The sequence below is a fragment of the Leopardus geoffroyi genome, chromosome C3 (assembly GCF_018350155.1).
Source record: "Leopardus geoffroyi isolate Oge1 chromosome C3, O.geoffroyi_Oge1_pat1.0, whole genome shotgun sequence".
In the NCBI taxonomy this organism is placed as follows: Eukaryota; Metazoa; Chordata; class Mammalia; order Carnivora; family Felidae; genus Leopardus; species Leopardus geoffroyi.
Genome location: NC_059338.1, coordinates 9,536,607 through 9,551,167, shown reverse-complemented (window position 1 = coordinate 9,551,167; position 14,561 = coordinate 9,536,607). Strand labels below are relative to the sequence as shown.

Genomic DNA, 14,561 nt, shown 5'->3' with positions numbered 1-14,561 from the left:
CTCTAGGGGCGCCTGGGTGGCGCAGTCGGTTAAGCGTCCGACTTCAGCCAGGTCACGATCTCGCGGTCCGTGAGTTCGAGCCCCGCGTCAGGCTCTGGGCTGATGGCTCAGAGCCTGGAGCCTGTTTCCGAGTCTGTGTCTCCCTCTCTCTCTGCCCCTCCCCCATTCATGCTCTGTCTCTCTCTGTCCCAAAAATAAATAAAAACGTTGAAAAAAAAAAAATTAAAAAAAAAAAAAAAAAAGAACCATCTCTCAAAGTAGCCAAATGCCTAACAAGGTCCCTAATTTTTTTAATGTTTGTTTATTTTTGAGAGAGAGACACAGACAGAGGACAAGCAGGGAGGTGCAGAGGGAGAGGCAGACACAGAATCTGAATCAGGCTCCAGGCTCCGAGCTGTCAGCACAGAGCCCGACGCGGGGCTCGAACCCACGAACTGTGAGGTCACGACCTGATCATGATGCTTAACCACTTGAGCCACCCAGGTGTCCCGCAAGGTCCCTAATTTAAATAAAGCTCTGTTTATTGCTGCCTGTGGAGACTGCTCAATTACGATTACGTTTATTTTTACACACAGATCTAACAAGCTTCTCTTCCAGATTTCAAATGAAAGGGGCAGTAACAATCGTTAGTGCGTCTGGATGACACTATTTTATTCTCAATTAAAGTTTCAGTATCTGGTCGAGGCCACTCAGCAACATTAAGACCTGTGACCTGTGAGACCCCACCTGGGTGGTGCCTATCAGTGGAGGCAAAGTCCCAGCCAACAGCCAGCAACCACATGATTGAACTATTAAGGCAGTAAAAAAAAAAAAAAAAAAAAAGCTGACCTAAGTCTCAGACTGTAGCTGTTCCATTCACAAACTGCTCCTCACGGACACAAAGGGTCCCTGGATTCCTTTTCAATCATCTGTCTCTAAAATGAGGCCTTCCAGGGGGTCAGGACGTAAAGGAGGCTTATCTGAAACATGTGGCTTGAGGTCCAGGGGGATGGGGGGGGGGTGGGGGTGGGGGGAGTGGTTTACTCTGGGGACCTCGTGGTCAGAAGACAGCCCCGGGGACATTTTCTGATATGGACGCTACCTTAGCAAGGGCAAGTTCACTCTTCCCGAGACGTAGCAGGACATTCCAGAGCAGGTGAAGGGCTTAGCTTCGTGGGATTTCTTCTCTGACACCACTCAGGAGGGAGCAGAGATGGAGAGAAAGAGACTGCAGGAGGGCGACAGGGCAGGGGACTAACGTCTCATCCAGGTATTACTTTACTAAAGGATGTCTGTCAAGGCTGACGGAGTAAGTAGGACTTTCCTTCCAATCAGCAACGACCTTCAAGGGGCAGTCATTAGAGAATAAAAAGTGACGAGGGCCTCAACCCAGCTCCTTCTGTTCCCCAAGGGCCACCCGGAAATTATCGGTTTACTGAAAACGTAACACAACTTACTGACATTATACAAGCGGGATCATGAAATTAGTACTACGCCCCCGGAGGCAGGATAGCATGATGAAGAGAAATTAGGCTTGAGTTACACACATGTGCGTTCGCATCCAGATGGGGCTAGGCGACCTTGAGCCAAGGAGTTAACCTCCTTTGGTCTAAGTTTCTTCATAAGATGGCCAGGTAGGGGACACCTAGCTTACAGGTACATAGGAAATGGTCAATAAACCATAGCTCATCCACTTTTACTGCCTGTTGTTGACACAAATTCTATTTGGGAATTTCACTTTCACTTTTAATCCAGTTGATCCAGTCAACGGGGTGCTGTTTAGGTCTGAAGTGCAGGGGAGGGCTCAGAGACGGGACCCGGAGGAGAGACGACTAACGGACTGAGAGCTGGGACACATGTAACATGGATGGCAATAAGAGACCACAGCAGAGGGCAGGTGAGCGTAACCAATCCAAGGATGGGGGCCGCGAGTCTCCAACACAGGAGGAGAGTGACAGCCAAGGGCCTCTCCCTAGACATCCCGCAAATTCCAGGACAGCCGCTGGTGTCAACCTCCACTCTCAAATTGCCAGCAGCCTCCTCAGCAGGGGGGGACGGCCCCCCCAGAACACCTGTCCCAGGATGCTCCAAGTACACATGAAGAAGGCCCTTTTGCGAAGACCTTCCCTGTGTCCGAACTCGGTGAGCTGCTTTATTTCATTCCTCCTTCAAAACACACACTTATTAAACATGTCGTAGTTGGGGCAGCTGGATGCCTCAGTCAGTTGGGCGTCTGACTTTGGCTCAGGTCATGATCTCGCAGTTCACGAGTTCGAGCCCCGCGTCGGGCTCTGTGCTGACAGCTCAGGGCCTGGAGCCTGCTTCAGGTTCTGGGTCTCCTCCCCTCTCTGCCCCTCCCACACTCATGCTCTGTCTCTGTCTCTCTTTGTCTCTCTCTCTCTCTCTCTCTCAAAAAAAAAAAAAAAAAAAAAAAAATGTCATACCAACAGAAATAATCCCGGCAGAACTTATCCAGCAGATGCTGACCTGGAGAATTTGATTCATGGCTTACCCGACCCTTTCAACACTCACTGTGCTAACCAAACAGTCCCGGAAGGCCTCAGACAGATGGGTATAGAAAACACCAGGCACCTGCATGGCTCAGTCGGTGAAGCATCCGACTTCAGCTCAGGTCACGATCTTGCGGTCCATGGGTTCGAGCCCCGCGTCGGGCTCTGGGCTGATGGCTCGGAGCCTGGAGCCTGCTTCCGATTCTGTGTCTCCCTCTCTCTCTGACCCTCCCCCGTTCATGCTCTGTCTCTCTCTGTCCCAAAAATAAATAAACGTTGAAAAAAAAAAAAAAGAAAACAACACCAGGCACCTGCGTGGCTCAGTCAGTGAAGCATCCGACTTCAGCTCAGGCCATAATCTCGAGGTTCATGGGTTCGAGCCCTGCGTCGGGCTTTGCGCTGACAGCACAGAGCCTGCTTCGGATTCTCTCTCTCTCTCTGGCCCTCCCCCACTCACACACACACTCTCACTCTCTCTCTCTCAAAAATAAATACACATTAAAAAAATAAGGAGGGAGGGGCGCCTGGGTGGCGCAGTCAGTTAAGCGTCCGACTTCAGCCAGGTTACGATCTCGCGGTCCGTGAGTTCGAGCCCCGCGTCGGGCTCTGGGCTGATGGCTCAGAGCCTGGAGCCTGCTTCCGATTCTGTGTCTCCCTCTCTCTCTGACCCTCCCCCGTTCATGCTCTGTCTCTCTCTGTCTCAAAAATAAATAAAAACTTAAAAAAAAAAAAAATTAAAAAAAAAAAAAAAGGAGGGGCGCCTAGGTGGTTCAGTCGGTGAAGCGTCCAACTTCAGCTCAGGTCATGAGCTCACGGTTCATGAGTTTGAGCCCCGCGTCAGGCTCTGTGCTGACAGCTCGGAGCCTGGAGCCAGCTTCAGATTCTGGGTCTCCCTCTCTCTCTGCCCCTCCCCTGCTCACACTCTGTCTCTTTCTTTTTTCTCAAAAATAAATAAACATTAAAAAAAAATGTTTTAATAAAGCAGGCCTTTTAATTGACTAATTAAAATAAAACAGCACCAGGTCCCACAGTAACCTTTGTTGCTTTGAACACAGATGGAATGCCTAGGTCACCCTTACCTCATTGGTCACTCATCTGTTCTTACAGAAGAGTCCCTGGCTTGGCCTCTGTGAACAACTTCTCTGGGAAGGGGAGGGGAGGGAGGGGAGGGAAGGGGAAGAGAAGGGGAGGGAAGGGGAGAGAAGGGGAGGGAAGGGGAGAGGAGGGGAGGGAAGGGGAGAGGAGGGAAGGGAGGGGGAGGGGAGGGGAGGGGAGAGGAGAGGAGGGAAGGGAGGGAGAGGGGAGAGGAGGGGAGGGAGGGGAGGGGAGAGAAAGGATGGGAAGGAGAGGGGAGGGAAGAGAAGGGAAGGGAAGGGAGGGAAGGGGAGAGAAGGGGAAGGAAGGGGAGGGAAGGGGAGAGGGGGGAGGGAAGGGGAGAGGAGGGAAGGGAGGGAGAGGGGAGGGGAGGGGAGGGGAGAGGAGGGAAGGGAGGGAGAGGGGAGGGGAGGGGAGGGGAGGGGAGGGGAGAGGATGGAAGGAAGGGGAGGGAGGGGAGGGGAGAGAAAGGATGGGAAGGAGAGGGGAGGGAAGGGAAGGGAAGGGAGGGAAGGGAAGGGAAGGGAAGGGGAGAGAAGGGGAAGGAAGGGGAGGGAAGAGGAGGGAAAGGGAGAGGAGGGAAGGGCAGGAGAGGTGGGGAGGAGAGGGGAGGGGAGGGGAGAGGAGGGAAGGGAAGGAGAGGGGAGGGAAGGGAAGGGAAGGGAAAGAAGGGGAGAGAAGGGGAGAAGGGGAGGGGAGGAACATTCCTACAGCACAGGTGCAAAGTCTCTGTCTGGAAAGCTCCCTCCTGCATACAGGTGGTCCTCTCCTGGGCTGAGGGCCGAGCACCAGGCAGGGAGTCAGCACGGGAACTGCTGACTCGGCAGGTCCTGTGACATGTCCAGACACTTCTGCTGCAAAGCCTCATATCACCTTCTCGGACTTGGCCAGTCTCCCCAGGGACAAGTCCCCAGACCTATCAGAGCAGCTGGCTGCTTGTCTGTTCATCCGTCCGCAAAATCGAGCTAATGTAGGCAAGGCTGCCGGCCAAGGGGGCAGACAGGGAACCACAGTCACTTGCTGCGTGACACCCAAGGCAGGAGCAGACTGCAGGAAGAACTGGACGGACCCACATGCAAATCCTTGCCTCCACCCGTCACCGGCTGAGCAACCTTGAGCAGGTTACTTAACCTCTCTGAGCCTCCATTCCATCCCCTGAAACAGAAGGCCAAATGCCTAACACCTCGGGGCACAAGCAAATGGGCACGTGTTGATCTGTATGTGCATCTTGCAAAGTGGCTCAACATTCCATAAATGCTGGTGGTGCCTCACACACAAACCCGGATAGATCTATCCCAACTCGAGAGTTTTTGTAACCATCTGGAAGAACCAACCACTTTTCTCCAGTCCTCCTACCACGCTCACCTCCCTCGCTTCCTCAGAGTGCTAATTCTAGACGCCAAGACCCGCGGAGTTCCTCTGGACCACCCTCTCAATCCCTCCAGCCGAGGCAGAGGGAAAGCGCTCCGGGGAGACAGGGCTGGCCTGGTGGTGGCCCCTAACCCTTTAATGCCAAGGCCAACAGGGACTACCTAAGGCAGAAGCTAAGAGGTGGACTGGAGAAAGGAAGCTGGGGGCGGGTGGGGGGGACAGAATGACAGTCAGATGACGGCCAGGGCGGCAGGTGAGGGACACGTGGTGCCGCAGCAGGGCATCATTCAAACACCTGGGCTGGGCACACGGGCCTGTCGCGCTGTCCCTGACTCTCACCCCTGCTACCAACCGGCTGGGACCACGCGCTACTCTTCCCAGCTCTCCGGTTCCGCCGGGAACGTCCCCACCGCCTCCCCAACCTGGCTACCTCCTGCTCATCCCTCCGACCCCATTTCAGACATCACCGCAGTCACCTGCCTGCCTTCTCCAGCTACTCACCCCTGCAATTCTGTCTCCGGCTGGGCGTTCCCGACATGCACTGCACTACGAGTCACGCCAAGTTTACTCAACTGCCCAGCCACCGCTCCTATCCCTTATCTGTCCTCCCCTGTGGCCTTCCTCGTCTCAGTGGACCAGGTTCTAGGGATGCAACGGGCACTCTGGGTTTGCCAGATCAATTAGTGACGCGGGTGGTACCTCGGACCACAGTTTGCCTACTGTTCCGAAGGAGCCTCATTAGCTCATCAGCTTCGTAGCCAGGGGGCTCCGAGAGAACAGGGGTCAAGTGCCAAGTGTGCTTAAGAAAGACACTGTCGGGGCGCCTGGGTGGCACAGTCGGTTAAGCGTCCGACTTCAGCCAGGTCACGATCTCGCGGTCCGTGAGTTCGAGCCCCGCGTCGGGCTCTGGGCTGATGGCTCAGAGCCTGGAGCCTGTTTCCGATTCTGTGTCTCCCTCTCTCTCTGCCCCTCCCCCGTTCATGCTCTGTCTCTCTCTGTCCCAAAAATAAATAAACGTTGGAAAAAAAAAAAAAAAAAAAGAAAAAAGAAAGACACTGTCATTCCCGACCTTGGTTCTATGGTGTATTCAAGGACGGGAGACGAACAAGACCACCTACTTCCCATGACTGTGGTTGACCTCGGGATCCCTGAGAAAGCAGGTGTGACAGAGAGGTCTGGTAACCACTAGCTCTGAGTCCAAATGCTTTCCCAAGCCCCGAAAATGTGCCGTCTGCGGAGAATGAAGCCATGACACGCGTATGACTGGCTTCTGAGTCTCGTCTGCGTCAACACACGACCAAACGTTAAAAAGAAAGCCCCAGAGCCTCTGAGGGCTGTATTCAGTATACATACACCCTTAATTCTCAGGCTCCGAATGCTGGTCCCTGCTGACACCTGCGGCTGCTGAAGGAGTGACATTTGACTCCGGGAGTGGTTTCCGATTGATTTATGTATTAAAGCCTTCCGGCTCCCGCCAGAGAAGGCCAAAGCTGGAGTGTGTTAACGGTTAAGTCGCCAGCGGGCCGACTGAAGACAAGCAAGCTGATACATGTCACAACTCCTCGTTTGCTCACTGAAGTCATTCCAAGTCTCCTTCCCTAAGAGACACCCCCTCTGGCCAGCTGCAAGATAAATAAATACACACAAGAATGTCAACTAAGAAATTAACGCTAAGACTTGTGGTTGGAGTCGTTGAAAAGAAGAAGATTTGTTTCCAAGTCTTTAAATCAGCTCATTACAAGTTATTTAAGGGGGGGAAAAATACATAAAAACAACCAACAAAACTCACCTGATACCTAAACTGTCCAGTATTAGGGATACAACAGGCACTTAATATTTGCTGAATAGCTGAATGCATTAAACATAAGGTGCCTATTACGTCAGTGGACCCCAATCAACTTAGGAGAAACCAGGTTTCAAACAGGAGATTGAGAAGTGGCTTTGTCACCTGCTAGCTGTGTGAGCATGCCTTAAAACGCTTCATTCTGAAGCCTTGGTTTTATCACCTACTGTAAGTGGAAATGGCTACACATGTTAGAGAATATGTAACACACTGTTTGGAACATGTCACATATTGTAACATATTGTTTAGGACACAAAGCGCACAATACCCTCCGTAGGTCACACAGACACCGCTTTCCCAGGGATCCTTCTTTCCCAGTCACCACATTCTCATACCAGGGCGCCTGGGTGGCTCAGTCTGTTAAGTGTCTGACTTGGGCTCAGGTCATGGGTCATCTCAAGGTTTGCGAGTTCAAGCCCCACATCAGGCTTGCTGCCATCCCGCCTGTCAGCACAGAGCCCGTTCCGATCCTCTGTCCCCCTCTCTGTCTGCAGTTCCCCTGTTGGTTCTTTCTCTCCCTCCCTTTCTCTCTCTCGCAGAATAAATAAATAAGCTTAAAAACTAAAATAAACTGAAAAAGCCATTTTCGTACCTATTTTCACATTTCACGCTCTCAACACCCAGGTGCCACAGACACCTTCTTCCGCTTTCCAGAAAGGATCAGAGATCGTGGAGGTGAGTCCACTTACACTAGGGCACACCCAGAGTCTGAGCGGGAACGGACGCACGGTGTTCCGACCCCTCTACCGTGACTCCTGCCGGTGCCCCGTGCCGGCCGGGACAAGGACACGGCATCTCCCCTCCCCGAGCTAGCTCTGGGACGCCGCACGGGCCCTCCACCCTCACCTCTGCACCCACCAGCTGTCCTGGAAACCCATGTTCTACGTCACAGGCGGCTCCTGCTTCTGCACACGAAGGGCTTTCAGCACGCGCCCCAAAGCAAGGTCCAAACAGCACAGGTCCTACTGCCCCGTGTGTTCCGACATCGACAGGAAGTTCAGCTGACAGAGGCGACGTGGGCCCCAGTCAGGGCAGAGGCTTGCCATGGAAGATGCAGGGAGTGGGAAGGGTCTGAACGGGTAAGTGACAGCACCCAGGCATGGTGGGGTCTGGGTCTGTTGAACCGTGTTCTGAAACAAGACGGCAAGGATGTAGGTCTGCTGCTGTATATTGAGAGCCTGATGTGGGGACATCTCGGCTGCAAAATACATGGAGATTTGGACAAGGACTAGAAATAGGCATTTGTGCAAGGAATTCAGGAAGCCTGACTCACGGCAACTAACCTTCACACGGTACGGTACGGTCTACTGCTTCCGGAAAGAAGTCCTAAGGAGAGCTAAGCTGGACCCTGCCAGTTACGATCTACGTCATTCCAGAGATAAAGAACGTGCTTTTCATGTGTCTTACAAATGTCCATCCAACCAAGGGAGAACAGTTCAAAACAGGCTCCACACATTCCACACCGCTTCCTGGAAAAAATGGCGACCCCCATCTTCCCCAGAGCGACACTCTACAGATTCTGTCCTCTTTTCAGTGTCCACGTGTTCAAGGTATTTCGCCAATTATTAGTAACACCTGTTAAAAAGAAAACCGCAGGCCCAAAACGGTGTCACTTGGGCCAGGCCAAGCCACCCAACCATGCTGAAGGCCTAACCTAACCTCAGTTGCAGCCTTCTCCAGAAATGGAGTCTTAACCTGGCAGTCGGGAATTTTCTGGTAAGTGCCAGCGAGGGAATGTCTCATGCGCCCTCTCCACGCCCCCAAAGGAAGCTGAAGTCACCCACCTAATAAGACCCCCAGTCCTGCTCCTAAAAGAAGGTGACCTTGCCTGGAGCCATATTTTCTTTTGTGTTGCTAATAACTCCATTGCCTTCCCTCCTTCCTATGAAACCCTTCCATTTGGGGATGCCTGGGTGGCTCAGGCAGGTAAGCATCTGACTTTAGCTCAGGTCATGATCTCACAGTTTGTGGGTTCGAGCCCCGCATCGGGCTCTGTGCTGATAGCTCAGAGCCTGGAGCCTGCTTCAGATTCTGTGTCTCCCTCTCTCTCTGCCCCTCCCCCACCTGTGCACACATACCCTCTCTCCCTCTCTCTCAAAAATAAATATACATTAAAAAAAAAAAAAAAAAACTCCCATTTTGTGTACTACTCCTTGGAACTCCCCTCGACTTGCTAGAAGGGAGGCAGCCTGATTCATGAATCATGTAATAAAGCCACGGAGATCTTCAGATTCACTCAGTTAAATTCTTGTTCTTTAACACACTTTCGGAAGAGAACTTACCTAACTTTTCGCACCCAGTTAAAATCTTAATTATGTTCTCCCTTTTTTGTTTAGGTTTGTGTATTTTTGAGAGAGAGAGAGTGCATGAGTAGGGGAGGGGCAGAAAGAGAGAGAGGGAGACCCAGAATCCGAAGCAGGCTCCAGGCTCTGAGCCGTTGGTACAGAACCTGACGCGGGGTTCGAACCCACAAACCTCAAGATTGTGACCTGAGCCAAAGTTGACACTTAACCGACGGAGCCACCCCGGCGCCCCTTTCATTATGTTCTCTTAAAGTAGGGTTTAGTACGTGTTGGGGATCTGCAGGAAAAACAAAAGCAGAGGAAAGAGTTTGAGAACTGGAGTAAAGAAAATAAGGTATTTACAGGCTAGGAAAGATGTGGTGTAGCAAAAGCTAAATGGAGAGCTGCTTCAGCGTGAAAGGCAGAACCAAAATCAACATAAACATAGGGAAAGACAGATTTCTTTTTTAATCTAAAGAGATTCAAAAAATATGCTAAATTAAAAACAAAAAAAAGACCGAGGCTCCTGGCTGACTGAGTGCGACTCTTGATCTTGGAGTTATGGGTTCAAGGCCCACACTGGGTGTAGAGATTGCTTAAAAATAAAATCTTTAAGGGGCGCCTGGGTGGCTCAGTCAGTTAAGCATCCGACTCTTGATCAGGCTCAGGTCTGATCTCGCGGTTCTGTGGGTTCCAGCCCCACATCGGGCTCTGCACTGGTGGTGTGGAGCCTGCCTGGGATTCTGCCCCCCACCCCGCAAGTACACAACTGCCCCAGTCAGGTTAGCAATGGGGACTCACACTACCTGTCAGTTCTCATATTCTTCCAGTGATCAGGTCCTGGAGAGAAACCAGAGAAGCCAGAGCTTACCTTCCCCAGGGCAAAGCTGCATGGAATCACCTGAATACAGTTAATGAACATCCTGACCAGACCGCAGCTGTTCCCCAGCCCCTAGCTGGTGCGGAGGCCGAGCCCAATCTTTTTGCGGGCGAGGGCGCAGGTGCTCAAGCCTGCCATTGCCCGCCAAGGCAAAACAAAACCGTTCCAGAATCCACTGCCTCCCAGCTCTCCCTGGGGGCCAAAATGAAGGCGGAAGGGAAAGGGGCCTTCGCTTTCTCGCACTTCCCCAGAGACCACGGGACCCGGCTGGGCAGGCTTGTGGAAGTTCGGAACCCAAGATTCTGAGACTGTTGAGGAAGAAACTTTAAAAGATGAAACCTCTATGTTCAAGTTAACTAAGTACCACCGCTCCCATAAACAGACATTCCCAAAGCCCCGTTTACCCAGAGCCTCGGGCTCCTGTACTGATGAAGAAGAACTCCCAGGAAGGTAACTCGCTCGTCCCCGGGTGTGAAACACTCCAGACGGAGACACAGGGCGTGGAGGGAAGGAGGAAAAGCTTCCATGACATCACTTGGACGTAAGCCTGGTAAACACCACGTAACTGTTCTGGGACGTGGAGAGATCTCAGGTTCCCTGCCCTTCCTAGCATTTCTGGGCCGCCCTCGTCACATCGCTTACCTGCTAATCCAGTCAATCTCTCTGAGTCATGGGTGCTTGTTAATCACGCTTACTTTATAGAGAAGATGACCAAGCTGCAGACGTGGATGGCTCTAGTAACTATTCAACAAAACCTGGCAGAGGCTGGATGGATGTGTGGGGTTTAGACACCACGCCAAGAATAGCAAGGGAAGAAAAAGTACCTGGAACAAGGAAACTCTCCGTGGGGCGCCTGGGTGGCTCAGTCGGTTAAGCGTCGGACTCTCGGTTTCAGCGTAGGTCACTGATCTCACGGGTTCGTGAGTTCGAGCCCCACATCGGCCTCTGCCCTGAGGGTGCAGAGCCTGCTTGGGATTCCCTCTGTCCCTCTCTCTCTGCCCCTCCTTCCCTCTCTCTCTCTCAAAATAAATAAACTCGAAAGAAAGAAAGAAAGAAAGAAAGAAAGAAAGAAAGAAAGAAAGAAAGAAAGAAAGAAAGAAAGAAAGAAGGAAAGAAAGAAAAAAAAGGAGTTAACAAAAAAACTCTGCTATTTATTCCAAGGGACACTTCCTGTCTAAAACTAGCTTTTCCAGGGCGCCTGGGTGGCGCAGTCAGTTAAGCGTCCGACTTCAGCCAGGTCACGATCTCGCGGTCCGTGAGTTCGAGCCCCGCGTCGGGCTCTGGGCTGATGGCTCAGAGCCTGGAGCCTGTTTCCGATTCTGTGTCTCCCTCTCTCTCTGCCCCTCCCCCGTTCATGCTCTGTCTCTCTCTGTCCCAAAAATAAATAAACGTTGAAAAAAAAAAATTTTAAAACTAGCTTTTCCCGTTTTCGCAAAAGATTCCAGATTCCCTACCACCGCCCTATATAAACTGGCCACGAACACCCAACACAAAATTTTAGAGCCAAAGACGGGAAAAGGAACTATTTTTACGCGGAAGTTAATCTCATTTTCCTCTTATCACTTTGTTTAAAACTATATACAATTAGTCCCCCCCCCAGGCATTGGCTTTCTCCTCTCACTTCTGCACCACCCACCCCACCGCTCTGCCCGGCCCCTTTTCCTCGAAATCTCCGCGGCCAGAAAGTCCCAGACCACGTTCACTCCAGCACTAACTACCACGTGAGTGCCGGCAGTGTGGCTCCAGACAGAAACTCTGCTTGGTTCTGGGTGCCCCCCACTTCTTCCCGGAGCCAAAACCCACCGTTTTGCCAGGCACTGCACAGACACAAGGCTTCGCCTCTCCTTGGGACTCTCAGGGCAGGCCACCCGACCTCCTCCTCCACTGGGCTCATGGGTAAAACACACAGAAGAGCCAAACCTTCATTCTCTTTTTCCTTACCCCCTGCCCCTCCCCCACTCTGGCAAACCACACCAAGTAAAAGTAAATCAATATTGACATTCCAGCGGTGAGAATCTGCCCGGCCCTTCTGCTGAGGGCACTTTTAAGATTCTGTCCTTCCCTATTATTCTGACTGACTTGTCATAACTGCATTCACCTGCCTTTTCCCACGCTGGGCTTATTTGGTTCCATATCGGCCGAGACAGTCCCATCACTGCGCCTTCCTATGACCCACCGTGTAGCTAAGGCTTTCTAGCCTCAGCTGACATCAGCCTAAGGGTAAGGACGTGAGGGGCAGCTGGTATCGAGACCTTTTTTGCGTTTCTTTTTTGCGTTTCTTTTTTGCATTTTTTTTTTAATTTTTTTTTTCAACGTTTTTATTTATTTTTGGGACAGAGAGAGACAGAGCATGAACGGGGGAGGGGCAGAGAGAGAGGGAGACACAGAATCGGAAACAGGCTCCAGGCTCTGAGCCATCAGCCCAGAGCCCGACGCGGGGCTCGAACTCACGGACCGCGAGATCGTGACCTGGCTGAAGTCGGACGCTTAACCAACTGCGCCACCCAGGCGCCCCTCTTTTTTGCATTTTTTAAAATTTTTAGACAGAGAGAAAGAGGGCACACGAGTGGGGGGAGGGGGCTGGGCGGGGAGAGAAAGAGGGAGAGAGAATCTCAAGCAGGCTTTACACTCAGTGCAGAGCCTGATGTGGGGCTTGATCCTACCACCCTGGGATCATGACCTGAGTGCAAATCCAGACTCAGGCACTCAACAGACTGAGCCACCAGGTGCCCCAAGGACCACCCATGTCTACTCCAAACTCCCCGTCTATTTAAACCGCAACGTTTCTTCTAGAAGTTTAACTCCTACCAATTCTCCTTTCTTAAAAATTAAAAAGATATTTTTTTAATGTTTATTTATTTTAATGTTTATTTATTTTTGAGAAAGAGAGAGAGTGTGCAGGGGAGGGGCAGAGAGAGAGGGAGACACAGAACCCGAAGCAGGCTCCAGGCTGAGCTGTCAGCACAGAGCCCAACTCGGGGCTTGAACCCACAAACCACAAGATCATGACCCGAGCTGAAGTCAACACCCAACCAACTGAGCCACCCGGATTCTGCTAACTCCTACCAATTCTTTATAAGATTCTAGAATGGTTATCCAAATGAATGAGGTGAAACCAAACATCAAAGGAGAAAAATGGGCAGGTCACAGAATAAGCCTAAAAAGACAGCAGCCACATGGCAAACTTTAACTTCACTCATAAGTAAAGGCAAATCAACAATTCCCCATTCTATTTTTCTTCCATTCAGAACTGCAGTTCAAATGTTTGATAAGGCCCAGCAATCCCACACTCGATTCCATGACTCAGTTGTGAACGACGTTTATATGATGATAATAACGTAAAACAGTAAATGTCACTCTAACTGAACTTGATACAATTATAATAGAAGAAGAGACATGTGGGGAAGGGGAAAGTGCCAGTTAAAACCTAATGATCTACAATAGGAAGTCAATAAGGAATGCTGATATTGAGAGGGAGAAATCAGAGTAATACCGTATAAATGTGATTTTTTGAAATATGGAGACAAATAAAAGTAGAAAAGAACAAAAGAGCTGAATGTGGCTGTCTCTGGGGCACCTGCGTGGCTCAGCGGGTTAAGCATCTGACTCTTGGTTTCAGCTCAGATCCTAATCTCACAGTTTTGTGAGTTCAAGCCCCACATCGGGCTCTGCACTGACAGTGTAGAGCCTGCTTGAGATTTCTCTCTCCTTGTCTCTCTCGGCCCCTCCCCGGCTCTCCCTCTCTCTCAATCAATCAATCAATCAATCAAACCCTTAAAAATTAGAAAAAAAGAAACAAAGTGGCTGTCTCTGAAAAAAATGGGCTGGGATGAAGGAGGGGGCCTGCAGGTTCTGGCTACAGACCTCACAGCAGGTGTAATAGTCCTAACTGTCCTCATCACCTTCATCTTCGTAAGAACGAACACTTATTGGCTGTTTCCCATTTACCGGACAGCATTTCAGTTGCCTTCTCTGTACTACTTCATGTAATCCTTACAACCTCTGAGAGGCAGGCACTATTTTGTACCCATCTTACAGATGAGGAAAATGAGGCACGGAGCAAGTGACCTGCCCAAGGGTAGAGCTGAGGCAATATTCTCTTTTTATACTATATACTTTGGTAAACTTCTCCCAAAGTAATAATACGCAGGTTAGGTTTTTAATCGCGTACTTGCACGTAAGCAGCAGCATTTGGAAATAAGAATGGCCAGGGGCGCCAGGGTAGCTCAGTTAAGAATCTGACTTCAGCTCAGGTCATGATCTCACGTTGAGTTCGAGCCCTGCCTCGGGCTCCTGCTGACAGTGTGAAGCCTGCCTGGGATTCTCTCTCTCCCTGTCTCTGCCCCACCCCTACCCCCCCAAACAAATACATAAGCAACGACAAACAAAAGGAAATAAGTACGGCCAATTACCCATGAGGGTGAGAACAATTTCCAGTGTACATGACAGAAGGCTCAGATGGGGCCAAAAGCAAGCATAATGGTGTTGGTGCACCAGAAGGTGACTATTTAAATTGAATAGGTGCCCCCTGTAACAGGCTGAGCCCGTAGGTCCACTATTGGCAAGAACCCTGTGCCTTCATGAAGAAAAGTCCAAACTGC

The 14,561-nt window shown here is 51.0% G+C and overlaps 1 protein-coding gene across 2 annotated transcripts in view; it reads right to left on the bottom strand.

Moving 5' to 3' along the window:
• UCK2 (uridine-cytidine kinase 2) overlaps nt 1-14,561 on the bottom strand; it is an 80,475-nt gene that overhangs the window by 44,053 nt on the left and 21,861 nt on the right. The window contains exon 1 of one of the 2 annotated variants that reach the window (XM_045455426.1): nt 6,309-6,526. The exons of the other annotated variant lie outside the window; for it this stretch is intronic. Within the exon in view, the coding sequence (XP_045311382.1) occupies nt 6,309-6,374 (66 nt within the window). The 5' untranslated portion in view covers nt 6,375-6,526. Of the gene's footprint in view, nt 1-6,308; nt 6,527-14,561 lie in introns of those variants that run through there. 2 annotated transcript variants of the gene reach the window in all.